The sequence below is a fragment of the Gadus morhua genome, chromosome 6 (genome assembly GCF_902167405.1).
Source record: "Gadus morhua chromosome 6, gadMor3.0, whole genome shotgun sequence".
In the NCBI taxonomy this organism is placed as follows: Eukaryota; Metazoa; Chordata; class Actinopteri; order Gadiformes; family Gadidae; genus Gadus; species Gadus morhua.
Genome location: NC_044053.1, coordinates 24,762,930 through 24,789,879, shown reverse-complemented (window position 1 = coordinate 24,789,879; position 26,950 = coordinate 24,762,930). Strand labels below are relative to the sequence as shown.

General features: G+C 46.9%; 3 protein-coding genes across 7 annotated transcripts in view; 1 reads left to right on the top strand and 2 right to left on the bottom strand.

Moving 5' to 3' along the window:
• The window catches only part of golga1 (golgin A1), a 49,142-nt gene that overhangs the window by 14,507 nt on the left and 7,685 nt on the right, over window positions 1–26,950 (top strand). For all 4 annotated transcript variants that reach the window (XM_030358157.1, XM_030358155.1, XM_030358156.1 and 1 more), the window contains 13 exons: window positions 7,377–7,546; window positions 19,653–19,785; window positions 19,864–19,947; window positions 20,589–20,714; window positions 21,014–21,109; window positions 21,276–21,371; window positions 22,258–22,353; window positions 22,502–22,654; window positions 24,740–24,877; window positions 25,065–25,154; window positions 25,448–25,550; window positions 26,199–26,371; window positions 26,733–26,894. In XM_030358157.1, the coding sequence (XP_030214017.1) occupies window positions 7,377–7,546; window positions 19,653–19,785; window positions 19,864–19,947; window positions 20,589–20,714; window positions 21,014–21,109; window positions 21,276–21,371; window positions 22,258–22,353; window positions 22,502–22,654; window positions 24,740–24,877; window positions 25,065–25,154; window positions 25,448–25,550; window positions 26,199–26,371; window positions 26,733–26,894 (1,620 nt within the window). The remainder of the gene's footprint in view (window positions 1–7,376; window positions 7,547–19,652; window positions 19,786–19,863; window positions 19,948–20,588; window positions 20,715–21,013; window positions 21,110–21,275; window positions 21,372–22,257; window positions 22,354–22,501; window positions 22,655–24,739; window positions 24,878–25,064; window positions 25,155–25,447; window positions 25,551–26,198; window positions 26,372–26,732; window positions 26,895–26,950) is intronic.
• On the bottom strand, window positions 10,574–11,921 carry LOC115545217 (zinc finger protein 862-like). The gene is made up of 4 exons (XM_030358159.1): window positions 11,850–11,921; window positions 11,611–11,764; window positions 11,299–11,437; window positions 10,574–11,203 (listed from the first exon to the last, which is right to left on the bottom strand). Exons 1-4 carry the CDS (start codon window positions 11,908–11,910, stop codon window positions 11,000–11,002), a joined length of 558 nt encoding a protein of 185 aa, XP_030214019.1. The 5' UTR covers window positions 11,911–11,921; the 3' UTR covers window positions 10,574–10,999.
• On the bottom strand, window positions 11,931–14,230 carry LOC115545216 (zinc finger protein 862). 2 transcript variants are annotated; one of them, XR_003977065.1, is made up of 4 exons: window positions 12,954–14,230; window positions 12,308–12,853; window positions 12,073–12,225; window positions 11,931–11,970 (listed from the first exon to the last, which is right to left on the bottom strand). XR_003977065.1 is itself a non-coding variant. In XM_030358158.1 (4 exons), exons 1-3 carry the CDS (start codon window positions 14,135–14,137, stop codon window positions 12,493–12,495), a joined length of 1,368 nt encoding a protein of 455 aa, XP_030214018.1. In that variant the 5' UTR covers window positions 14,138–14,230; the 3' UTR covers window positions 12,073–12,225; window positions 12,308–12,492. The 2 variants fall into 2 exon arrangements, 1 of the variants encoding a protein (XP_030214018.1); XM_030358158.1 differs by lacking the exon at window positions 11,931–11,970 and having other exon boundaries at window positions 12,954–13,140; window positions 13,318–14,230.

The following is a 26,950-nucleotide window of genomic DNA, read 5'->3' as shown; positions in this document are numbered from 1 at the left end:
GATGCCTCCCTCGTTTTCAGCCAATCACATGACTGCAGTGACTGGGTTTTTTCATCGGTGCCGTTTACTACTTTAACGGCACCGATAATCCCAAAACCCAGTCGAAACTAGATGGAAAAAGTGTGTAGCTAAACGTGACGCAGCTTTTACTTCTTCACCACCTAGAGATTGTTATGTACGATCATTCAAAAAAACCATGTTCTTTCCCATAGAGTAGACATTTGACAGAGGGAACTCAGAGGTCGGAACTGCAGTCATGTGATTGGCTGAAAACGAGGGAGGCATCTTATTGGCTACAGAGTTCCTTGTTGAAAAAAATGCATTTGTGAATCTAGCGACGTCAGGAGAGTCTCAAAAATCCACACATAAATACAGACCAGTTCACACACAAATGCAAATAAGTTCACAAATGAAAAACGTCTTGTAAATACAAGTTTAACATTTTGTATATAAAAGTAACAACATCCAAATACATTGTGATGAAAATTGCAAATCATTTTTTAATTAATATATTTATGGATTTATATTACATTTATTCAAAACAAGTTACATTTGTGTGTGGATCAGAAATGTTTATGGATTTATTTTACATTTATACATACCGATATCCATTTATGTGTACATTGAAATGTATTTGTGAGAAGAGAGTAATTTATATATAAATCACAAAATACATTTGTGAATCCTTCTCTGTGCATTCATTATTAATGAGACTGTTCTGACCCCATAACTTGCTCCTCAATAACATGGATCTGAATTTCCTACAAGTTGGTTTTCACGCAAGCATCAAGCGTCACATTATGACTAAATAGTTGTGCTGTCAAAATGAACGTGTTAATCTTTGCGTTCATTTTGAAAGTTTAACGTGATCAACTTTGATTACTTTATTTTTTTTATTTTTTTCTATACTTTATTTATAGATTTTTGAAAATATGCATGCAAACATCAAAAACATACCCCCCCCCACATCTCCCACCCCATGGGCACCCTAGCAAAAAAAACAACAACATAATGACAACCAGACATTATTATGACAGCATGGGATAAATAAATACAACTATTTTAGAGGCTTAGTCGAATAGATCAACTCAACAATCAGGTCATCCAATGTCATGGACACTAAATTTCTACACATTATATACACTTATTTTGTACATACTTCAAAGGACATGTTAATTCAATTAAAGCTTGCCAAAAGAGGCTGATCAGCATCAGCACATAACAACAAAGCAGTCATGAGTCATAGTGATAACTAGGCCTGTCACGATAACAAATCTATCTGTTCAATTCGGGACCCAAAAAGTTGGCCAGCAACAATTACATATCTCCCATTATCATCAGCAATTACAGAAGTCGGTGCAAAAGGAATTCCTATTCTAATTAGAATTGCAGCACCCCTGGACCTATCCCTGTATTTGGAACAAAATATCTGTCCAACCCATCCTCTCTCAAGTTTGGTGTGCTCATTAGTACGGAGGTGGGTCTCTTGCAGAAAAATAATGTCTGAACCTACTGATTTTTGATGCACGTCGGCTGCGCTTAATTGGATGATGAATCCCTTTAATATTCCAGCTGATGAGCCTAATGGAGCCTGGAGTGTTGGAACTAGGTGACGTCATATTCATCAAAAATATGTGGAATTAAGTGGCTTGACTCTAGATGATTTAAAGGCCTCATTGTCAATCTTTTCCATATGAAAACACAAACATAAAATAGAATAGAGAAAACAAAACTAAAAAGGGAGTCCAAATTCCCTTTTGTTACGTCCCCCGCTAGGGGAAGGGTTGGCGACATAAAACCAGATGTCTTTGGTAAACTGGAAGTAGTTTATTTAGCCCGGAGCTTGGGGTAATCAATATAACACAAACAGAGGAGGCAAAACTACAAAAGGAAAAGGACCATTGGGTGCTGTCCAAATACAAGAAATTAATATAACCAAAAGAGAAGCTCCCAAAATACATGAGCGGAACAGCACCCCTGTGACTAGTGTTTTTAACATAGGTATAGCTGCGTGTCGGTGTTCGATAACTTCTAACCAACCCTGGCCCAGTTCCCAGGTAGCTAACAAGAGCCTCATCAATCAACCAATAACTATTCGAAGACCCAATATGGCAAGCTGCGAATCCAAGACGAGCTGCCGTGAATGTTGAGCTTGCCCGTCTTTTATCTTCCTGGATCCTCGGCCTTCCGATGCAGCAACCAATCACGTCCGGAGAAAGGCACATCAAAATTAACATAACGGTCAACAAATCACACGCGGGGAAAACACATGGTCATTTGCATGGCCGTCGACAAACTGAGGATTTTACCCATGAGGGCGGGGCGTCAGTCCGCAACCGTAACACCAATGCAGATCCCCCCCCAAACAGAAGATCGCACTAACCTCTTCTAAGTTAAGAAAGATAAAGCACATTTAAGGTGCTTGATTTACAGGAAAACGCTAACGAACCTGCATAACATGTCTTGTCAAATTATTAAGGCAAAAGAGGTTATAACAGTCAGAATACAATAAGCCTTATCAACAGATCAAGTTGGTAGGCTACTCACACACTGTCGTTCCACCATTGGCATCAGGGAGCAGTTGTATATTCAAATTTCACAAGGTGGAAAATAGCTGCTCAAAGTGTCATTGCAATATCTGAGTTAAGTTCAGTGTAGATACGGCCTCTCCAGGAAAGTAGGTTGGATGAAGTTTATTTATCCACTCGAGTGGCATGAGGAATGATGTTTCTATGCGACATAGAACTGGGCATCTTCTGGGGTCAGTAAGCTCTTCTCAGTGTCGCCGTTGGTGATGCGAAGACAGGTGGGGTGGACGATGCCAAAACGGACTCCCTGTAGGCCTCTGGGGTCTCATTTATAAAACTGTGCGAGGGATCGTTACTAAAAGTGTACGTACGCCCAAAAGCCAAGTCATGTGTGCGCCAAAAAATATTCAGATTTATAAACCCTGCGTACGCACACCGTACGCAATCTTTGCTTTATAAATCACAGAGTGCCTACAAGTGTGCGCAGCTGAATCAGCATCAGGTTCCGCCCTGTACACGCCCCTTTTTAACCATAATTGGTCAATGCAAATGACCTCATGAATGCGATCTGCATATAAAACGGACTCGGATGCAAGTATTATGTCTTGTCGGAAACAATGGCAGAAATACTAGGAAAAGCAGAAAAGCGAAATTTCACGGAGGCTGAAGTGGAGACACTTGTGGGTGAGATGGAGGCCCGAAAAGTAGTTTTGTTCGGTGGTCACGGATGGGATCGCCAACAACAAAAAGCAGAGTGAGCGGCAACATGTTGCTGCAGCAGTGAACTCTGTCAGTAGCACGGAGCGCACAGTCCCAGAATTAAAAAAGAAGTGGACTCGTCTGACATAAAGGTACATATTTTTATGTAGCCTACCAATAAATCGTTATGGTCCCTAAAGACCTTCTCCCTCCGAATCCTGCCATTTGCATGGTCCGCCAGAAGTGCCATATGGTGCAGCATTACCACGGCGCTCACCTCTGTATTTATAGGGTTACGGTAGACTGACCGAGAACACTTAATGAAAAGCATCAAGAGTAACGGACGACGATTGTGATGAGGAGTGTGGCTTGGTTTTCCACACTTGGGATTTAATTGACATTTGATTATGCGTTTACAGTGTTACATAAAAATATTATGTTGTTGACACATGTTGGACGGATGCTTTATTCCATGCAGTCGCGCCGTCAGTGGACAGTATGGAGTGACGGGATTAAATATAGAGATTTATTTTGATTTCTATTCTAAGGAGATGTTTCTGGAGTTATAACTGAGAAATAACGCAGTTGACTTAAATTATTCTGATTACGTAGATTTAACGCATGATACGGGTCGAAATTAAATTTATGAAGGGCGATGATAAAACATTATCGTTCTTCTCACTCTACAATTCTTCTGTCTGACTTCAGTTCACCACCACAGCATCTGTGACGCCATTTCTCCTTTTCCTCCAAACCATGCGTACGCATGGGTCAGAGTTTGCTTAGGGCTGCGCACATTCTCCCGGTTTTTTATAGATCACAACCTTGGCGTGGAAAGTCACGTACGCAAATTTCAGCCCCGTTTTGTGCGTACGCAACGGTTATAAATGAGACCCCTGAGCTGTTGCCGGACGTCATTGAAGGCTGCGCAGGCTTTGGCCACATGAGCGGTGTAGTCAGGGTAGACGGAGATAGTAATGTCCTTCACCTTGATCCTGTGCTTCTCCCTGGCCTGACGCAATATAGAGGCACAGTCACTGGAGTAATGAAGGCGGGCTACAATGGTCCTCGGATTCGGACCTGGTATTGGCACCGGCTGTAGCGATCGGTGGGACCTGTCTATCACTGGGGCATCGGTTAGGTTGAATGCTGTCTGCAGCAAGTCAGCAACTGAAGTTGAAGAGCAGCTGTTTGGGCACCCCCACAATTCTGATGTTATTCCTTCTGGATCTAGATTCCAGGGGTCTCATTATAACCGTTGTGTACGCACAAAACGGGGCTGAAATTGGCGTACGTGATTTTCCACACCAAGGTTGTGATCTATAAAAAACCAACTTGACGGGAGAATGTGCGCAGCCCTAAGCAAACTCTGACCCATGCGTACGCAGGGTTTGGAGGAAAAGGAGAGTTGGCGACGCAGATGGTGTGGTGGTGAACTGAAGTCAGATGGAAGAATTGTAGAGTGAGAAGAACGATTGTTTTATCATCTCCCTTCATAAATTTAATTTCAACCCGTATCATGCGTTAAATCTACGTAATCAGAATAATTTAAGTCAACTGCGTTATTTCTCAGTTATAACTCCAGAAACATCTCCTTAGAATAGAAATAAAAATAAATCTCTATATTTAATCCCGTCTCTCCATACTGTCCACTGACGGCGCGACTGCATGGAATAAAGCATCTGTCCAACATGTGTCAATAACATAATGTTTTTATGTGACACTGTAAACACATAATCAAATGTCAATTAAATCCCAAGTGTGGAAAACCAAGCCACACTCCTCATCACAATCGTTGTCCGTTACTCTTGATGCTTTTCATGACAAATCAGGCATTAAAAAGGGGTTATGTTCAAGAACATTTTACGTGGGTGATTATAAACTGATTATCCAAGGTGTTCTCGGTCAGTCTACCGTAACTCTATAAATACAGAGGTGAGCGCCGTGGTAATGCTGCACCATTTGGCACTTCTGGCGGACCATGCAAATGGCAGGATTCGGAGGGAGAGGGTCTTTAGGGACCATAACGATTTATTGGTAGGCTACATAAAAATATGTACCTTTTATGTCAGTCCACTTCTTTTTAATTCTGGGACTGTGCGCTCCGTGCTACTGACAGAGTTCACTGCTGCAGCAACATGTTGCCACTCACTCTACTTTTTGTTGTTGGCGATCCCAATCCCGTGACCACCGAACAAAACTACTTTTCGGCCCTCCTTCTCACCCACAAGTGTCTCCACTTCAGCGGCCGTGAAATTTCGTTTTTTGCTTTTCTCAGTACTTCTGCCATTTTATATGCAGATCGCATTCATGAGGTCATTTGCATTGACCATTTATGGTTAATAAGGGGCGTGCACAGGGCGGAACGTGAAGCTGATTCAGCTGTGAACACTTGTAGGCACTCTGTGATTTATAAAGCAAAGATTGCTTAGAAGTGTGCGTACGCAGGGTTTTACAAATCTGAATATTTTTTGGCGCACGCAAAACTTGGCTTTTGGGCGTACCTACACTTTTAGTAACGATCCCATGCACAGTTTTATAAATGAGTCCCCTGATCTTTACATTTGTTTTGCAATGTATTCACCTCCCGTTTCAAGACGTCAACGTCATCAGAGCGTACAGTCAGGCTACGTTCAGTGTCGCTCATGCTACTGCTCAGTGTTGCTAGTTCAGCAGTAATAGCCATCTTAATGTCATCAAAGCCCGTCTTGATAGCACGGACATCCGTTCTTATTGCCACCATTTTAATCTTCAACACCCTCACATCCGTTTTTTATCATGTCAACAAAGTCTGCACGCAAGGAAGAAAGCAAGTCGCGCTTGAAGTCTTACGCGTTAGCTCCGTTATCCCCAGCGGGGCTATCAGCAGCACTGTCTCCCGTATCACTCAAGGCCAAGGATGAACTGCCGAGCTAGCCCCCAGTGAGGGCGAGCTATGTCCCGGCTCCGATGCACCTGCTGCACTCCTACATTTCCCCATGACCCGTAATCTTGTAATACTGTGTTTTCACGATTAACTGCAAAGAAATTGCCTTTTTTAAATTTGCAAATTGTTCTGAGGAGCTAGACAATGCACTTCTCACCCCATAGCTGCTCAACAGCGCCCCCCAACTTTGATTACTATCTGTGGCAGCTGACGATCAGTGTGCTGCAAAAAAGTTGCCCGACAGATTTTTAGAGGAGACAAAAGTAATCTACAAAGCCACATTGAATTACCAAAGAATTTATCTATCTTTGAAATATCACCTCAAAGCAAAACACCCTACGGAAACTACAGGGCTTCACCAAACTAAAGGATGGTTGTATATGAAAGCAGGCACACACCGTAGTACTAGAGGTGTCCGGGAAGCCTAACCCTTACTCAGACGTGGACATTAAATAAATCGATGCCAAGACAGAGCTGCACACGTCCACGCAAACCACACCACCGGTGCCACTTGGTCATGATGTCAGACTAACTCGGACAAGGTAGTCTGACGTCATGAGCAGAACAGCCCTCATGTTCACTGGAACATTCACATTGTGTTTTGGGGCGAATGGAATATACCCATTTTGCCTTCAAATTTGGGACTTATTTCGGTAACTAATGCCTTTTCCACCGAAAGTACCAGCTGAAATCGCCACGACTTTGCAAGGCACGACTTGGTTTGGTTCCTGGCAGGTCCTGTTTCCATCTAGAATAGAGTACCTCTTCAATGTGGCCAGGTCGTCATAGCAGGCATGCGCAAAACAACAGTGACGTACTTATCAATGCGACAAATAAACAGACAGGGCTACACACAGGAGCGTCTCCAGATGCCGGGGTGTCGGGTGTGAGGCTCAGACATCGCGGTCATCATGACTCGTCCAGTGGCGTCACTCTCTGGCCAATCAGTGGCCAAATTGTGAGCTAAATTAATAAAATAAAAATATAAATTGACAGCACTACTAAATAGTGACAGAAAATGCATTCCTTCTCTTCAACAAAATATTAAACAGCAGTTGACACGGTGGCTCGTTTTTGTTTTGTATTATCATTTGTTTTGTTACAACATACAGAAAAACTGAAGCAGTTACAGCCCAGACGTTCCTTTGGGAAGTGACTGTCTACGAGTAACAATAGTGATTTGTGAAAGGAATAAACGTACTTTCATCTCTCCCTCCCTGTAGTTGCTGAGGAAGGAGGAGCAGCTGAGCCAGCGGGAGAAGGAGCTGGAGGGGAAGGAGGTGCAGCTGCAGGCGGCCCGGCGGTCGCTGGCGGAGGCCCAGGGACGACTGCTCCTCCTGGGCCAGGAGCACCAGGAGATCAGCCAGCTGAACACAGAGCTGGAGATAGAGAGGTGAGAGACACAATGCCCTCCAGATAGGATTGGTTCGTTTTAGTTAGTGTCGGTTGGCATAAGTTAGTATAAGTATTAGTTTGTGTACATTTACGTGTGTAAAGTACGGAGAATCGGAGAGTTCACAATCAGCGAGTGGGCGTGTTGACGTGTGGATGTGGATGGACGTGTGCAGTCATGTGACTGGCACCAAACCGGGAGCAAGGAGTGAAGCTGCTTGTACTGTTTTTTGTGTTCCAACTTTTCTCTACCTTCCACTCTGCGGATACGTCTAAACAAATGCAGCATTGTTGTAACCGCAAAAAGAGTCAGCATTATGGAGTAGAAAGCCTCACCCGTCAATGTGAGGTGTTGTAAACAGAACACTGCGACTACTGCATACTTTCTGCGTCACGTCCTGCCTCCTAGTCCTACACGCTCTACCCAAGCGCCACCCCTCGCCTGAATTATCCGGAGTATCTCCGCTACATGTGAAAACGTCTGATGTGGCTCACCTCCGGCTGTGTGTTGCATGTGTGAAAGGGCAACTCGGATCATCTCCGGACCTGAATCTCCTGAGTGATCCGGAGTTCATGAGGGAAAAGCATATAAGCTAGCATTGGTGAATAAAAGGTGCCATGACATGCTATTTTATGGGTGCTTTAATATAGGTATTAGTGGGCCACTAACACAGCATTCAAAGACGTTCCCGAAATTCAGCCGTGGTGCAGAGTTACAGCCACTCCGAGCCAGTCGCACATTGAGCTTCCCCCAAATGCGCTGTATTGGTGTCTGTAGCTATAATGCAAATGAGGAGGAGCGAGGCGGGCCAAGGACGAGGGTGGGGGTGTGGCCCTGAGTAGCTTGCATCCGAGGTACCATGCACTCTGTTTACAGTGGATGTATCGCAATGGCGAGGTGCACACAGCCATTAGCCGTGTTCTGTAAATATTCTAGAACACACAGGAGTGCTGGAGCTCTATATCTAAATAATATCATATAGCCTACATAGATATCTATATCATATTGTAGTGAATACATTATGGGTTTGTGTTCCCCTGTTACTGATCGAGTGGGAGGGAACTGGCTATGAGTCACGGGGTCTAGGTGGACTGTTTTTGCGGTTGCACGAGTTGTACAAGCCATGCACTCTGAGGGATTGTTCTGCTCTGTTTCTTGGATTAAAACGGTTATTATTACGTTGCCTACATCCTCCATTTCCTCCGGCACTACACTGGTGACCCCGACGTTCGTTTTTGTTATTTATTTGTTTACAAAAACCGCGCGAGCGAACACTGCAATTCTGCAACATGTCCGCCCGAGGAAGACGTTCACAGCGGCAGACATCACCATCTCCTGTCAGGGTGACGCAGGACGTGCGCACCCCCACTCTTAAGCTGCCAGAGTTCTGGGACTCAACGCCTGCTGCATGGTTTGCTATAGTGAAGGCACATCTCAACAACCATGCTGTGGCTATGTTGGGCAGCTCCATCGCAGGGCGTGTGGTGGGGTTTCTGTCCGCCCCCCCGATGACAAACAAATATGAGCGCCTCAAGGCCCTGCCCCTGGAGACATTTGAGCTGTCCACCGCAGAGAGGGTGCGCCCCTCATTTGACATGTCTTGGGAGACGAGAGGCCCTCTGCACGTATGGAGAGGATGCTAAACCTCCTCGGTACAGAAGACCCCATGATCCTCTTCACGGAGCTGTTTATGCGCACACGACCAGCTCAGGTCAGGATGGCGCTGGCTAGCGCCACCATCGTTGGACCCCGCGCCCTGGCCAGGGAGGCGGACCGGTTCGTCTTGGCCATGCCTCAACGGTCCCCCGACCTGCTTGCTCCCGCGGCTGCCCTGCCACCGGACCGTCGCAGGAGAGCGAAGGACGACGCCAGACCCTCTGGCCAGCAGGGTAACGCTGCGGGCCATTGTTTCTACCACGCCACTTTTGGCGCCAAGGCCAAACGGTGCCGCTCGCCCTGCTGTATTACCCGCCAACTGGAGACGCCCCCTCTTCGAGGCGGTACACAGCTTGTCTCACCCAGGTAGGAAACCGTCCTCGGGGCTGGTGTCAGAGAAGTTCGTCTGGCACGGGCTCAAGAGAGATGTGAGGGCCTGGGTTGACACTTGCACTGCCTGTCAACGCGCCACGGTGCATCGCCATGTCAAGGCCCCCCTGGAAGAGTTCTTGGTGCCCGAGCGGAGGTTCGACCATGTCAACGTGGACCTGGTGGGACCCCTGCCCCCCTCGCACGGCTTTACCTACCTCTTTACCATGGTGGACAGGACGACGCGCTGGCCGGAAGCAGTCCCGCTCTCCTCAACGACAGCCCACGACTTGGCCCGGGCGTTCATTGCGGCGTGGGACTCCCGCTATGGCACTCCTGCTGACCCCTCCTCTGACCGTGGCCCGCAGTTTACTTTGGAGCTGTGGGTGGCGGGGGCAGAGAATCTGGGGGTCAAGCTCCACCGCACTACCGCCTACCACCCGCAGGCTAACGGACTTGTTGAGCGCTTTCATCGCTCCATGAAGGCTGCCCTTCGAGCCAGCCTCACGGACAGCAACTGGCTCGACAAACTGCCGTGGGTTATACTGGGGCTCAGGACAGCGCCCAAGGAGGACCTCCGGTAATCGTCGGCCGAGCTGGGGTTCGGACAGCCGCTGCGGGTCCCTGGTGACTTCATCCCCAAGTCGACGGAGCCCTGGTCCGCCTCCGCTCATCGCGCCTCCCTGCTGGACGGTGCAAGGTCCTTGCCCCGGTCCCGACCACGTGGCATGGCGTCCCTGCTTCGCAGGTGCCCCCGGAGCTGCAGTCAGCGGGTTACGTTTTCATCCGCCATGACGGCCACAGGGCTCCGCTACGACCCCCCCTATGATGGACCCTTCCATGTCATCGAGGCAGGAGCCAAGTACTTCTAGGTTGACATGGGGGTAAGCCTGAGTGTGTGTCTGTTGATCGCCTCAAACCGGCTCACTTGGACCTTGAACTGCCCCCAGACTTGGCTCTGCCACCGCGCAGGGGCCGCCCCCCGCCCGTCCTACCCAGGGCTCTAAACTAACATTTTTCACTGGTTGCACTGGTGCGCCTAACTTTTTTTCTTAGGTGCACCAGCACAAAAGTTAGGTGCACCCAAATTGTCAACCATATCGCATTCAACACTGCAGTTTTACAGGTTCACGTTTTTTAAATAGCTGTCCATATAGGCAATATTGACTTGTAAATGATGAACTAAGAATCTGGTCAACATAAAGTTCTTTATTTGAATAATTATTGCAGCTTCACTGAGCTGCGATTTAAATTTAAAACATCAGAAGATAAGTGAAATAAAAAGAAAATCTAAATTAAGTGTTTTAAACTGAAACTTCAAACACATCTCATGGCTCCAGGTCTTATGGACTATGGACCTCAATTGCAGTCACATGCCCCTCTGATGGCCAACTAAGGAAGTTTGGCCTTCTTGATCTTTGGCCTTGGCTAAACCAGCTTCCCACACTCTCTAGCGTCAAAATCTTCCAGACTTGGTCCCTCTACACTGATTCTTATCAGATCTTCTACTGTGTCTGAATGGAGGGATGCCCTAGTGTCTGATTTGATCCTCTTCTGTGCAGAGAATCCTCTTTCACAAACTGCAGCTGAGACAGGGAGGACCAGCATAATGTGTACAAGATGCAGGATGTTCTGGAAAAAAATACATTCAAGAGATGTATTTAAGCAATGTGTGTTAGATAGCAAAACTGACACAATCTTAAGAAAGAACATTAACAAAAACTGACCTTGTACTGTGAGCAGTAGGGCTCTCTGGTCAGCATGAGCTCCCAAAGGCTGAGGTAGGTCTTGTCTTGGAACATCCTTGCAATTAATAGCTTTAAGCCCACAAACTCTTCTTTTGCAAGGTCAGTGTTTACACCATTTCTGAAAATGATGTGGATTACACAGCTAATCAGTGTTCACATACCAAAATATAAAAATATACGTACTGAAATTTAGTTGTACCTGTTAGAATGACAATAAAGATATTCTATTCTACATGAACAAAATATCTACCACCACCAGCACACATAATATTGTAGTAATCCACCAGCTACCTTCTCAGAACTGTGGAGAAGTGATCCAAGAGAAATGCAAGGTCATCAGCACCATGGTCTACTAAGTCTTCTTGGTTCTCTGGCCAGCTATCGTGATTGAAAATGTTGAAACATTTGACAGCCTTGGCTGTGTCAGACCCAGAAGCACTCTCCCCTATTGTAAGAACAAATACATTTTAGTTAATGAGTAACAATATTTCTCATCTACATGTGTTTATAAGACAGGTGACTACACTTACCTAGGAGGCTACTGAATCTTGCTTTCAGATGTTTTACAGTGGATATGATCGTTGCATCCATTACTTTTTCAAGTTTAGTGTCTCCTGCCAGCTCTGATGCCTGTCCTTTGAGTGTTATTGTCTGTGTGTTGCATAAACCATACATAGAGATTGTGAGTTAGATATTAGAAATATTTGTACAAATAGACTGTTCTCTGTTTAAATGGGAGACAGAACCACATACCCGGAATTTGTAGATTGCCATTTCACCCTTTTCTTGCTGCCTCCTCCTCTGCAGCCTCAGGTCAGCCAGGAACTCTGACAGTCTTCCCCCAGGCTTGGGTCTCACAGCCATTGCCTCTGTGGTCACCAGCAGTTTTTCAAGGCCACAAACTGCCTGTTTAGATATTTCAGTGCAGTATTATTAACACAGCTGAAGATGACCACAAACACAATTCAAATTTGCACATTTCCCTTACCTGTGGTAAGATGATGTCATTCCTCTGAAGCAGGAGGCTAAACTTACTAATGCCACTGAACATGTCTGCAATAACATGGCAAAAGGCCACAAAGGTAGCATCCTCCATTGATTTCTTAACCTGTACCATACAACAATAAAAATTAGTCACATAGAACATTGATGAACTAAATTCCTAAAAATACTTTAATAACAAGTGGCTCTAATGAAAGGAATATCCTGAAAGAATGCACTGGCCTTTGTAGCTCGGCCTGCAATGTCTGCATTGGTAGAGGAGCTTGCCAAATGGTCCATATGGTAGTACACAGCAGTGAACTGTCCTGGTTTAAGAAAGGTCTCCAAGGCCCTTGAAACATGTGGGAGCCACCTTGTCCCCTTCACCCCACTGGGCATCAGCACATTTACCCCCAAGTCAGCCCCAATGACCCTGAGCTCTCTCATTGATTTTGGGCTGAAATGGTAAGTCTTCCAAATTAAATGTAGAAGGTCGTACAATTGCCCCATCATTTGATTGTCCCTCTGCACTGACAGCATTGCCAATTCCAATCTGAAAAGATAGTCACATTTTAAATATAGATATATCCGCTCTATAAAAGAAAATAACAGTGACTTAAGGGTTTCAGTCATACCTTATCTCCTAGTCTTACCTGTGAGGCATGCAGTGGAAAGGCACAATGTGATCACCTGCCTCTTGCTGCAAAAGGGCTATGACACCCCCTTTGCTGCCCAAATTAACAGCAGCACCATCAGCACCCAGAGCAATAATTTTCTCCAGCCAGTTACTGCACTGGTCCCCAAGAGCAGCAAATGCTTTCTTTGAGGCAGCATAAATTCCTAATTAAACAAATAAAAAAAAGAATACAATTTATTTCCCAGATCAAGAGTTTATAATGCAATCCACTTTTTAATTTTCATTTCATTATAAATATATATTTTTAAATTTTCAGTAATTACAATATAACATACTCAGAACTGAAACGGTAGGCATGGCATAGGCTAAATGACATTTACCTTGGGCATGGGCATGCTGGACCTCGATGTGTCCAATCAGTATATTCACCGGTCCTCCTCTCTGCAAGATACGACCATACACAATGACGCATTCCTTTTTGGCGATGTCTGTGTCTCCGTCGATCAGGAATGCCATGTATGCACTGTTCGCAATTTGCACCGATGTATTTTTTTTCAGAGTATCTGCGATGACTCCAATAAATTGGGCGCACATGACATCATTGCTGTAGGTCGGGTTTACGTTCAAGCCATTTTTCTTGTGAAGAATTATTTCAGACTTGAATTTAGTGAAGGGAAGTTCTTCTTTTGCAATATTGTAGGCAATGTTAAACTTGATCATCATCTTGGCCTCATCTGATGTTCTGTTTGCTGCTTCCTGCCGCTGAAAGGCAGCGGGGAGAGGGGACACTGTGGCAGTGCATTTATCGCGGCATGTAATGTGTTTCATGGATGCATTGTGCTTTTTCAGAGTTTCAATACGAAATGTATTGGAACCAGTCACAAAAGCACTATTGCCGGCCATGGTCTTCCCACACTCTTTACAGTAAATGCAGTGCATCTCGTTCCCGGTTTTATCGTATCTTAGCCAGGGAAACTGGTCAAGCCACTCTCTTCTAAATGCATACACTTTCCTCCTTTTAATTTCGGCGGGCTGTGGCTCGGAGTTGATCGTGTGCGGCTCATTAGCCGATGCCGTCTCCTGATTAGGGCCTGACATAACCTGGGAAGTTGAAGGGAGATCCGTGTCAGAGCATTCGTTCGGATCAGGCCTTAACTTATTAACTTTTTTAACGAAAAAGCTTTCAATCGTTCTTTTCATCTTGATCTTGTCATCCACTCCACATTAAGGTGACCAGATTTCTGAAATGAAAATCGGGGACATTTTCAATGCGGCGCCGTGAAAAATCATGAAATATTATCATAAATAAATATCGTAAATATCAAAGATGTAAATAATAATAATTACCAAGTCAAAACATATGAGTATTATACTCATATGTTTAAATATGTATTTTTAATATACTATATTAATTTATACATGACTGAGGGCATCAGCTAATCAGATGGTCTGCATTTATAACTAGGCTAGGCCTACTACAGTCATTAGTTACCCTCACAGCCCGACACAAAATACAGAACTATCAACCATTGATTTATTATTAATTGATTTATTATTTTTAACAGAGTCGAGTCATGTTCCTATGCCTACAGGAAAATCATATGTTACAAAAGCAGTTTTCCACCTAAATTCAATAAATAAATTAATATATACACAACATACCATTTATGACCGCTGATCTTCTTTTCTTTCCTTTTTGCCGCCTCTAGATTTTTGTCGTTGACGCTGCTGCATCTGGTCGTACGTCCTGATAACGTCTGTACGTCATACGACGTCTTCTCTGGCGATGCTTTAAATGGCTACCGCAATAACTCGTTTTTGTGTCTGCGCACATATTTCCCTCATTCAGTGTCAAAATCTGGGACATTTTCGGGGACAGCTTTGACCGGGGACAGGTCACCCAAAACGGGGACGTCTGGTCACCAGGCGCGTCGTTAGACCTGGGCATTCGAGGCTATAGCCCCGGATCTTTTGGGAATAGCCCCGGATCACTGTGCCGTAAAAAAACCAACATAATGCTGAAAATAGCCCCGTAGAGTTTACTTCTTTGTGATTGAATTACCAGCAGCCACAGATGCAACATTGTAGCGAGTGAAACCTCAAAATTCTGCCGTAATTTGTTGCAAAATGTTGCAAATTCAACGTCGATATTCTTTCTTCTCTATGCATAGCGCATCTCGTCGATATTGCTGTTTCTTGCTGCTAGCCTTTTAGTGAGATCAGAGTGTTGAGAAGGACAGTACCAAAATATCTTTGGTAAGATGGATATAAGAAGAGAGACCCGCAGTAAATTCAACCCGGTCCACTTGACATCGGGTAGGTGCATGACAGTGGTACCGTAAAACGTCAATAGCCCGGGCTATTATTTGTTTTCTATCACTGAACTTTCGAACAAAACGATGGGAAATAGCCTACTATCAAATGCATTATTTAAACCAGTATGAATTAGGGATGGGCACGAGTAGTAAATTCCAAACTCGAGTGATCGAAGGAATTCCTCGAGGATCAATCGAGTACTCGTTAAATCAAATCTATTTTTAGAATGCAACGCATCTGCAGCAGGAATAGGCGGCAGGCCTGATGATGAACGGCAATTACCAACCAAACATGTAATGCTTATTCTCCATCAAAACAGTCAGAGTTATCAGAGTATTCATTATTTATTTTTGCAAACGTTCAAAACACATTTTCCTTACAAAAATAAATATGCGTCTCACAATTTAAATCACGTCGAACCAAGGCCTGTGACAGTTTTAAAAAAACCCCGAAACAAGTAACCTAACCATTGCAAATAAATGCTTAAAGCTGCAAATAAAACGGCAGCAAATGGACTATGGAAATACTCAAGTGTTGTGATCTTCTCTACACGCCCGGGATTACAGCTGCGTCTTGCGGCGGTGAAAATAGCCGACACACTTTCACTTTCACCGTTGCTGCGGGTCTGCTTTCCCGAACTCACCGTTGTGTTTCAGGAGCATATGTTGCCGCATAGTACTTTCTGGTAGCTCGATTTCGCTTGGCATATTTTACATTTCACCTTATGATCTCCTATTTCTTTAAAGTATTTCAATTCTTCGCTGCGATTTGCTTTAACCGCCATCTCTTAACTTTTTGAATTCTGGCGTGCCTGCACACGGGACGGAACGCGCCATGGAAATGGATGCATTTAATTTTCTTTGTGCCCACGTCATGCGTTAGTGGCGCCGACAGAAAATTGATACATTTGCTTCAGAAAACTTTGTTTGTGTCTGTATATGCAAACTCGAGTTTGCCTGTCCACCAACCGAGTTCATTTGTAACGAGTAGTACTCGAGTAATCGATTCCTCACGTCCATCCCTAGTATGAATATTACCGTAGCTGCCTATATGTTTACCAGGCAATTGAATAACGCACGCACGCACGCACGCACGCACGCACGCACGCACGCACGCACGCACGCACGCACGCACGCACGCACGCACGCACGCACGCACGCACGCACGCACGCACGCACGCACGCACGCACGCACGCACGCACGCACGCACGCACGCACGCACGCACGCACGCACGCACGCACGCACGCACGCACGCACGCACGCACGCACGCACGCACGCACGCACGCACGCACGCACGCACGCACGCACGCACGCACGCACGCACGCACGCACGCACGCACGCACGCACGCACGCACGCACGCACGCACGCACGCACGCACGCACGCACGCACGCACGCACGCACGCACGCACGCACGCACGCACGCACGCACGCACGCACGCACGCACGCACGCACGCACGCACGCACGCACGCACGCACGCACGCACGCACGCACGCACGCACGCACGCACGCACGCACGCACGCACGCACGCACGCACGCACGCACGCACGCACGCACGCACGCACGCACGCACGCACGCACGCACGCACAGTAGTAATCGGGAGAGTTGGGAGAATTCCCTGTGGCCCGTTAGCGTTTCGGGCGGCGCCGGGTCAACGTCGCAACCAATTCGGTTTTGTCTAGAGGGGAGTAACTGAGCGCCCCCTCCCGAAGTGGTACAGCCCAGGTCGGCCTTGACTGCGATTGGTCAGAAAGACGTAACAGCTAATGACAACATTGAACTCTCATGCAAGCTCGAACAGAGTGACACACAAACTCTCTCTCACACACACACACACACACACACACATAGTTTTACACACACATAGTTTTTCACCCACTCCGTATCCAGCTTATTCCATGCTTAAATCACCCAGGCTACTATGCGGCGAGCTGGGGCTCTCATGTTATCCCCTGCGTTTTTTTCTTTTTGAACAGCTGGTTGCACCGGTGCGACCTCTGATTTTTTTTGGTCGCACCATTGAGAAATTAGGTTGCATGTGCGACCAAATTGGTCGCACTTTAGAGCCCTGCTACCCCCCCTCCAGCCCCTACAAGCCCCCACAGCTTGCGGCCCTCCTGTCGTCGCTTCCCCCCGCCCCGCCCAACAAGAGGATGTGATGGACGATGTCACACCTCCTCCCGCACCTCCTGACTTTGCCTACAGTCGTAGGGGCCGGGCCATACGCCCTCCTCGCCGCGGGGATTTTGAATATTGAGGTGAACACTGGGGGGGCTGGTGTAGTGACTACATTATGGGTTTGTGTTCCCCTCTTACTGATTGAGTGGGAGGGAACTGGCTATGAGTCACGGGGTCTAGGGGGACTGTTTTTGCGGTTGCACGAGTTGTTCTAGCCATGCACTGTAGCTGTGTTCGAAATCGTTCCCTATACACTCGTTCCCTATTCCCTATATAGTGTACATGATATAGTGCACTATATAGGGAATAGGGAACGAGAATTCGGACACTACGCTGAACATTTCTAAACTTCATTTGCGTCAGTAAATGCGCCGGGTATTTGTGTGACGCAGACAGATGCGCCCACATCATGTAAACAACCGGGCACTCACGAGGAAAGCTGGAGGTTGTATTGATGTTGAATGTTACATTTCCTTGTTCAAGTTTTTTTTAACTAATTCTGAATGTTAAATTTTCTATGTTAAATCCCAAATAAATTGTTGACATTTATATACGAAAGCCGGAGACTTTCCGTTTTTTTTCGCGGTTATTCAGCTTCTTCTTCTCCTCCGGAAAAACACGACCGCATTGCATTGTGGTATACGGGAGTAACATGTAGGGTACATCGTATGTACCCTATTTTAATTCCACTATATAGTGCCCTATATAGTGGACCAGTGAGAATTCGAACACCCTACAAAATGGCGTGCACCCTATTTAGTGCACTATATCCATGATAGGGAACGATTTCGAACACAGCTTGTGAGTGATTGTCCTTCTCTGTCTCTTGGAATAACGGTTATTATTACGTTGCCTCCTTTTCCTCCAGCACTACAATATAATAAATATTATCACGGCCAAAAGCTGTGTGAGCCGATATTATGAATCTCAAACGACCGCGTTGGGTTCTCCGACGTTCCTGGTTCTTCCACGTCCACATCAATGTGAAGTAGACTGAACCGCGACGAGGAGAAAGGGATTGTTGCCGGGTATCGCTTAGGCACCTCCGCCTCCTGCAGCGCCGAGGCGGTGGTCCCTCGGCAGCGGGAAGCGGGGCTCAAGCAGGAGACATTCGCCGCCAACAATCCCTTTCTCCTCCATGTCGTGGTTCATAATCTTGAGGGAGTCAAAGACAAAGTTCCTTTCCCCCAATTCATTCTCAACCATGGCTGAGATAACCCCCACTACGAGTCTCGTTGTAGAAATACCAGAGACGAGAGTCCGACGTGTTGTGCGCCATAATACCAAAAGCAGAACGGTTATCCAAATAACAAGGAAGTGTACAACACTTGCGTTACAGTTCTGGAGCTCTATATCTAAATAATATCATATAATGCATAGATATCTATATCATATAATACATATTATCACGGCCTGCTGCCGGATGCCCGCTGCCGGGCGGTGGTGCTTCGCGGCGGCAACCGGCGGCATGTCGCAGTTCATGTACTTCAGGGAGTCAAAGCCAAAGTTCCTTTCCCCCAATTCCTTCTCAACCATGGCTGAGATAAACCCCACTACAGTCTCATTGTGGAAATACAAGAGACGTCAAAGAACCGACAAAAAACACTTGCGGTACAGTGTGTATTCACACACACACACACACACACACACACACACACACACACACACACACACACACACACACACACACACACACACACACACACACACACACACACACACACACACACACACGCACACACGCACACACACACACACACGGCGCTCGCACGGTCGTGGCTCAAGTCTCTGGGCGGGCCAGGCAGAGTAAGGGGAGGAGCTTACTGCAGTGTGACGACATAAGAAACCACATTCCAATTCAGCGCGCTTGAGCCTCTTTTTTTTCAAAGGCGAGCAGAACACCTAGTGCTCATTTTACACCGAACGCAAGTTTTAGCCACTGGGGAACCATAGGCAGCCTAGGGGAACTCATATTTATGTTAGGAAACCTCATAAAGTCAGATTTTCATGCCATGGCACCTTGGTATTGGTTAGAATTTGTTAGTATAGATAAGTAATAGTATTAGATGGTATTGGTGTTAGTTAGTATAAGTTAGTGTTTTTGGTTAATATTGGGTAGTAATAGTATAAGTTGGAATAGGTTTGGTTTTGGTTAGTATTGGTTACTACTTGTTTGAGTTAGTATTACTCAACGTTGCTTCTCATGTTGTGGCAGGGAGGAGCTGCTGGTGTCCCGGGACGAGGCGGAGAGCAAGGTCAGGGAGGCGGAGCAGAGGAGCAGGTTGGTGGAGCATAGGGGCAGGGAGCTGCAGGCGGTCATCCAGCAGGTCTCTGAGGACTTCCAGAAGGTAGGGGTGTGTGTCTGTGTCTGTCAGTCTGTGATTAATCTGCATGTGCATAGTCTTGATATATGTGTGTGTGTCCAGTCCCAGGCCTTGGTTTCTTGTCTGGAGCGGTCTCTCTACTCCTTGCAGACAGAACACAACAACCTCAAGTTACAGCAGCACAAGGTGACAGTGGAGCCCTCAAGCTGGCTGTTTTATATCTATTGGCGCATTTCCACTGCAGGGTGCGGAACGGATCGGATCGCAAAGGTGCGGGTCGGATCGCGTTTCCACCGCCAAAAGTGGGCGTGACCCGGACTTTGCCGTGCCCGTTCCGACCCCATTTTAGGGACTCCTCCGTTGCGGTACCCAAAACGAGACCAGACGCCTGAAAGGGTACCCTGGAATTCTAGCTACACCCCCCCTCCGTTGATTGGTCGACAGAATCGTCACTTCCGGCTGACGCGGGGATAAAAACAAACAAACAGTAGCCTCGAGGTATTATTCTTTACAATTAACATGTCGCGTAAAAAGCTTGCTTGGGCGAACAAGGAGGTGGAGACGTTTGTCTGCATTCTTGCGGAGGAAGACGTTGTTTACGATGTTTACGTAGCTGCCGCGGCGATCGACATCCGGCCTACCACAAAGGGTACTGTCGGCGGTGGAAACGCGACCTCGGAACTGAGCTGGGCTATACCGCCCCCTCCCTACCGCCCCTTTGCGATCCGATCCGTTCCGCACCCTGCAGTGGAAACGCGGCATAAGTCAATATTTCGGTATCTTGTGCCATGTACCCTCTATCTATCTAGTGATATGTATGTCTCCAGGCGGAGGTGGTGGAGGAAGACCATGCCTCCACCCTATCAGAGCTCCAGGCCAAGGTGGTCAGTCTAGAGAGAAGGCTGCAGCAGGAATTCAGCCTGGACCAGCACCTCCAGGGGCTGATGGAGGAGGTCTACACCTACACGCTACACCCTCCCTATCAACCCCCAGTCCTTCTCAGTCCCTCCCCTCACCCCCAATCCCTCAGCCTCAGTCCCTCCCCTCACCCTCAGTCCCTCCCCTCACCCCAGTCCCTCCCCTCACCCCCAGTCCCTCATCCCCAGTCGCTCCCCTCACCCTCAGTCCCTCCCTTCACCCCAGTCCCTCCCCCCCCCACCCCCAGTGCCTCCCCTCCCTCCCAGTCCCTCCCCTCCCTCCCTCACTCCCTTCTTTATACTCCCTGACCACCTGAATCTCCTCCTCTCCACAGAAGCGGGAGGTGGAGCAGAGACTGGAGAAGGCAAGGGAGGACCTGTTGGAGGCCAGGACAAGCCATGCGGACACTGTCAGCTCCCTGGAAGCACAGGTACACACATACACACAGACACACCATAGAGACACTCCCCAGCCAGCAAATGTCCCTTAAACAAAAAGGAGCTTAACATTCAACCTCTACTTCTGGTATTGTCACCCAGAATCTTTGCAGAGATACACTATCTCTATGTTCTAGACCCTACCTTGTGTCTCCTCAGGTGAGCATGGCCAGTGGCACGGTGGGCGAGCTGCAGACCCTCATCCGACACAAGGAAGACTCGTCCAAGTCCTACCGAGAGAGAACCGACGCTCAGGTCAGACCCAGGACCCATAGTGCCCCCACCATCAGCCATTTACCCTCTAGTGAAATCACATGTTGGGGGCTCATCCAGGTGTTGAGTTTACACGGTCCAGATGGAGTGCAGGGCCGCCCCTTCAGTGGGGGTCCATCATGTAGGGCGGCCCCTTCAGCAGGTGGTCAAGATGGCGGAGGTGTGTAGGGCCACCCTTTAGCGGGGGGGTCATCTTGGATCCTGAGGCGGGGCAGTGTGAGGGGCCGAGTTAGTGTTTCCTGTGTTGTTAAGGATCAATTTATTCAAAGATCAACTTATTTGCGAGTGCAAGATGGAGGTTTCAGAAGTCTATTTTAACAAATCTGGTTATAAAGGGGCCAGTTTATTACACAGGATGATTGGGACCCATCTAGCGACACTTTGTTTCAGGATGTTGGTGTCCGGGCACTTTCCACAAGCTGTGGGTAAAGTGAAGTTTACCATTGGTTTTGTTTGCCAAGCAGGGATTCGGACAATAGGAAGAAGATGCTATTGTTGAAGTTATGGTTCTGTCTTTTTGATCTGTGATTAATGGTCAGCCATATCACGTTTGTTGTGGTTCAGCCGGTTGTTTCCAGTAAAAACCCGCTCCATGTGACACATGTCTACAGACCCCTGCCACTTGCAATATGAGTCCAAACTAATTTGAAGTGAAAGAAAATGTCCCAAAGATCTGAAGTTTCTTTTCCGTTTCTGAAGTCATCATAATGCCCCTGGGTGGACCCTCACACTTGTGATGTCACTATGGCTTCCTTTTGAAATGTCTTGTAATGGCTGATCAAAACCAGCACACCCACCACCACCACGATGGTGGCGGTGGAGTAGTGGTGGTGGTTGTGCTCCATGACCCCTCCCTGTCTCCCTGCAGATCACAGCCCTCGAGCAGCAGGTGGTGGAGGCAAGAGGGAAGGTCCAGAGAGCTGAGCGGGAGATCACTGAGCTGCAGGACGAGCTGAGCACAATGGTGAGGAGCAGCAGCTGAGAACCAAGACTCAAACAGTCTTGAACACCCAATAAAAATGTTCCATGGATTCATGAATTCACCATCATTCATAAAATACGATGTATTGTATTAATCCTAGATGGGATATGTTTCTCTCTCTGCTCCTCAGCAAACAGGTTGGTTATCCGAGAAAGCATCGCTGGACCAGCAGTTGGTGGTAGAGAAGCAGCTCAGAGAGGACACCAATGATAGACTAGAGCAGGAGAAGGCCATCGTCAAATCAGAGAGCCAGACCATGCAGGAGGCTCTATGCCTCAGGATGGTGAGACAAGATTGGCCATTGCCGTGAAGTGTTTTCAATAAGCATTTAAATACTGTTGTTACACCGACTAGGTGTACTCTTGCCTCAGCCCATCGTTTCTGCTTGTTAGAAACCTGTCAACAAACACAGTGCGTTTCTAGTATGGTGTATAGAGTAGACACATTCAGAATGCTTGGAGGACTTTCTGGGGGAAATTATTCACAGCATGCTGCTGTAGCTCTATCCGCATCTGCATAATTGTATTATTAGGGGTCCAAGCCAACAGGTTGGATCCCTATTGTTTTTGTAAGGATTTTTTAGGGGTCCAAGCCAACAGGTTGGATCCCTATTGTTTTTGTAAGGATTTTTTAGGGGTCCAAGCCAACAGGTTGGATCCCTATTGTTTTTGTAAGGATTTTTCTTATTATACTATACGCCTTAGAAGTGGGTCCACAGCCCAAACCGTAAATGGTGCACACGCGCCAATTACATGACTAGAACCAGGTCCGGCACCGCTACTCAGATAACCAAATCCAGACATGCCGGCCACTAGGTGGCGCTATACCAAGGAGAAACACGTTTGGGGCTATAACTCCCACACCGAACCTCCCACAGTCAAAAACTTGTACCCACATATTCACTGGAGTCTGCTGCATCTTTTGGCATAGGCCACGCCCATTTGCGTCTATAATTTATTTTCGCGAAAACCGCAAAAATGTTGTAGGGTCGTTGGATAAAAAATTCGGAAAATTTCGCCATTAGGGGGCGCCATAAACGAGGAAATTGTATATCTTCTACAAAATTTCGCCGCGAAAACGCTACACTGACTTCTCGCTACTCCTACCACAGTCAAATCCTTTGTATCCACAGGTTCAGGGTAGCGTTTTGAACACATGCTTCGCGTTGTGCCGGCGAAACGCACATTTCTTGTCGTGTTGTGCCGGCGAAATGCACACTTCTTGGACCCCTGCATAACTGCTTGCAGTTCTAGTCTTATACTTCCTTCCGTAGAAGTGGTACTACAGCCCAAACTGTAAATGGTGCACACAAGCCAATTACATGACTAGATCCAGGTCCGTGAGGTGACGGCAGACGACAAAATCCAGACATGCCGGCCACTAGGTGGCGCTATACCAAGGAAAACTTGTTTGGGGCTATAACTCCCACACCGAACCTCCCACAGTCAAAAGAGTTAGACACACAGATTCACTGGAGTCTGCCGCATCTTTTGGCATAGGCCACGCCAATTTGCGTCTATAATTTTTTTTCGCAAAATCGAGAAAACCGCAAAACTGCCTTTTTTGATCCGTCCTTCGACGACGAAATGGTAGCGTTTTGAATATTGGTTTATTAGCTAAATTAGACGTGGAAAATCAAAAATCCAAAAAAATCCAGAATTAGACATCGGATCGAGTCCAAATTTTACACACATGTTGGTGCGAACCTTCATGACATTCGATAAAAAATTCGGAAAATTTCGCCATTAGGGGGCGCAATAAACGAGGAAATTGTTTATCTTCTACAAAATTTCGCCATTAGGGGCCGCCATAAACGAGGCAATTGTTCATCTCCTAACTGGCCAAAGGAATGTTCTGAAAACGCGTTTGGTGATATGTCTCCCACACCGAACCTCCCACAGTCAAAACCTTTATATCCACAGGTTCACGGTAGCGTTTTGCACACATGCTTCGCGTTGTGCCGGCGAAATGCACATTTCTTGGACCCCTGCATAACTGCTTGCAGTTCTAGTTTACATTGTTATATGTATTATATTATAACTTATTAAACTAGATCTTGTAGCCAGAGATGAGTCTGGGTTAAGAACATAGAGAAAATAGTCTAGCTAGTACAGTCATGGGGAAGTAGAGGAGCAGATCTCACCTGAGATGTGAGGATCAGGTCTCCGTGGTGACCGCAGAGTGCATAGGAGACGTTGCAGAACCCCCTCTATTGCCTCCGAAGGGGGGAAGTAGACGGAGTGGCTGTCGCTCTGACAGATTTATACCTGACTCTCCAGTATAGTATAGGGTTGTTTGATTGTTTGGTTGTTTGATATGTATATGCATTGAGGTGGTTCGCTCCCATTCATGTGTGTCTCACTTCCAGAGGGAGGTGGAGGAGGACAAGAGGTGTATGGAGGAGGAGAAGCGGAGTCTCGAGGAGGCGAGGAGGGGTATGGAGGAGGAGAGGGACAAGGCCTTCACCTCCCTCCAGGCCCGGGCAGAGGAGCTGACTGCAGCCAGGGTAAGAGCACACTGCTCTCCTTAAGGCCAACATAAACTTCTGCAGCCATCGTTTTCAGGTTCAAGTGTGTGTGTGTGTGTGTGTGTGTGTGTGTGTGTGTGTGTGTGTGTGTGTGTGTGTGTGTGTGTGTGTGTGTGTGTGTGTGTGTGTGTGTGTGTGTGTGTGTGTGTGTGCGCGCGCGCGCTAGGCGGAGCTGGTCAGCCGTCAGACAGTGAGTGTGGAGATAGCCATGGCTCTTGAGGACAGCAGGAGGCAGAAGGAGGAGCTTCAAGCACAGGTCACACACTCACCATAGGACATTGGGTTAAATCTTTTGTGTGATTTTATCTTCTGTGGTTAGACGTTGGTGTTCTACAAGTCTGGCTTTCTTATTTTTTTAATGAATGAATATTGCCAACCACAACATCGTTTATGCAAATTACCTCTTTAGGATAACCTCATGCAAATACTGCAGAAGCAGAGAATCCCGATCGTCACATTAATGGATTTCTGTCCCCCTTCCCTCGTGGACATGGCCTTAGTGCTGCCTTTGTCCTTTCGTGACCTTTAGTTTGGTATTCCAAATCTCAGGTGGGAGACCTGCTGAAGTCCCATGATGAAGTGCAACAGAAAGTGACCGGTCTCACTAATCAGCTGGCCAAGAGAGAGGAGCAGATTACTATGCTCAAGAATGGTATGAACCTTATACATATAGGGCGGCAGTAGCTCAGGAGGTAGAGCGGGTTGGCTGGTAACCTGAAGGTTGTTGGTTCGATCCCCGGCTCCTCCTAGCTGAGTGTCGAGGTGTCCTTGAGCAAGGCACCTAACCCTGACTGTTAGCTCACGTCCTGTGAGGACTAGAGGCAGGTGGGATCAGTAACCCTCTCCTCGAAATCTACTACTGAATGAATTTCATCGCTGGATCGACAATTGGGCCGGTCCAGCAACTCCCAACGGCTAGCCGTTATAGGAGCATATAACTGTACTGTACTGTTATACGAGCCCCTAATGTGATTATGTGTAAGATTCCACCTTACAGGGCTGATTTGCATTTGGTTTACCATCAGGTATTTTCGCCTTATGCAGCCTCTGGTGGTCTTTAAAAGTGTGTTTATGGTCACTATAGTTATGTAAATTCTTCTCTTGATCATGTTGATTAAACATTGATTTAAACATTGATTTAAAAATTGAGTTATATTAGTTTTATTTTGTACGAAATGAGGCTATATGTATGTGCCATTCCAACTAGTTTGCTTAGAATTTGTATATTTTATTTTGTATACAAATTATTAGCGTCTTCTGGTTGACGTCCCTCCAGTGTTTAACTCTGACCCTATCTCAGACCTCGAGGCATCCAGGGGAGGTGTTGTGGAGCTCCAGGCCCAGGTCCAGGCCCAGCTGGAGGGCCAGCGAGCCCAAGCTAAGCAGCAGGAGGCGGAGAAGGACCAGCAGCTGGCCTGCCTCCGGGAGGACGCCGTCAGCCAATTACAGCTGTTGGACTCCTGCCAATCACGGGTCAGGACTGCACACCTTTCTGCACGTAAAATATGACGAAGGCTCCCGTAGGGTGTAGGGCTGTAGTTTGGAGGCTTTATTTTGGATTCTAATGTGTGGTGAGGAGTCAGTATTGTGACTTTCTTTATTCCAATAGAATCAATAATAATAGTTAATTATTTACTGCTGTTTTATCTTATATGTTGGCCCTTGAGGACATATGGATTCCCAGTCCTCTTCCTACGCTGCTACACACATCTTTGTGGTCCACATTGAAAAATGGAGAAGGATAATAAAGCATTCATTCAGGGCATTTAGAAGACGCTTTCATCCAGAGCGACTTCAATATAGCTCCAGACTGAGGAGTCTCCTCTGTCTGCAGATCTCCTTCCTGGAAGTGGAGGTGGAGACCCTGACGGAGCAGCTCCAGCCCCCGGATACCTGCGTCCCGCCGGAGCTAAACGGGGCGGTGACGGTAGATGACCTCGACCTGCTCCAGAAGACCAACCGAGACCTGGAGCAGCAGCTGGCCGACAAGAACCGGGTCTGCAGCCTCACTTATCCTCCTATGTTACCTACCATGTAAATGGAGTGGTGGAC

Excerpts from the sequence above, each read along its gene's own strand:
- LOC115545217 (XM_030358159.1), bottom strand. The coding sequence starts at position 11,910 with ATGGATGCAACGATCATATCCACTGTAAAACATCTGAAAGCAAGATTC. Across the intron at positions 11,438-11,610 it reads TTCTCCACAGTTCTGAGAAG|AAATGGTGTAAACACTGACC; the intron begins GTAGCTGGTGGA and ends CATCATTTTCAG. Across the intron at positions 11,204-11,298 it reads CCTACTGCTCACAGTACAAG|AACATCCTGCATCTTGTACA; the intron begins GTCAGTTTTTGT and ends ATTTTTTTCCAG.
- LOC115545216 (XM_030358158.1), bottom strand. The coding sequence starts at position 14,137 with ATGAAAAGAACGATTGAAAGCTTTTTCGTTAAAAAAGTTAATAAGTTA. Across the intron at positions 13,141-13,317 it reads CCAGCATGCCCATGCCCAAG|GAATTTATGCTGCCTCAAAG; the intron begins GTAAATGTCATT and ends TTGTTTAATTAG. Across the intron at positions 12,854-12,953 it reads TTCCACTGCATGCCTCACAG|ATTGGAATTGGCAATGCTGT; the intron begins GTAAGACTAGGA and ends CTATCTTTTCAG.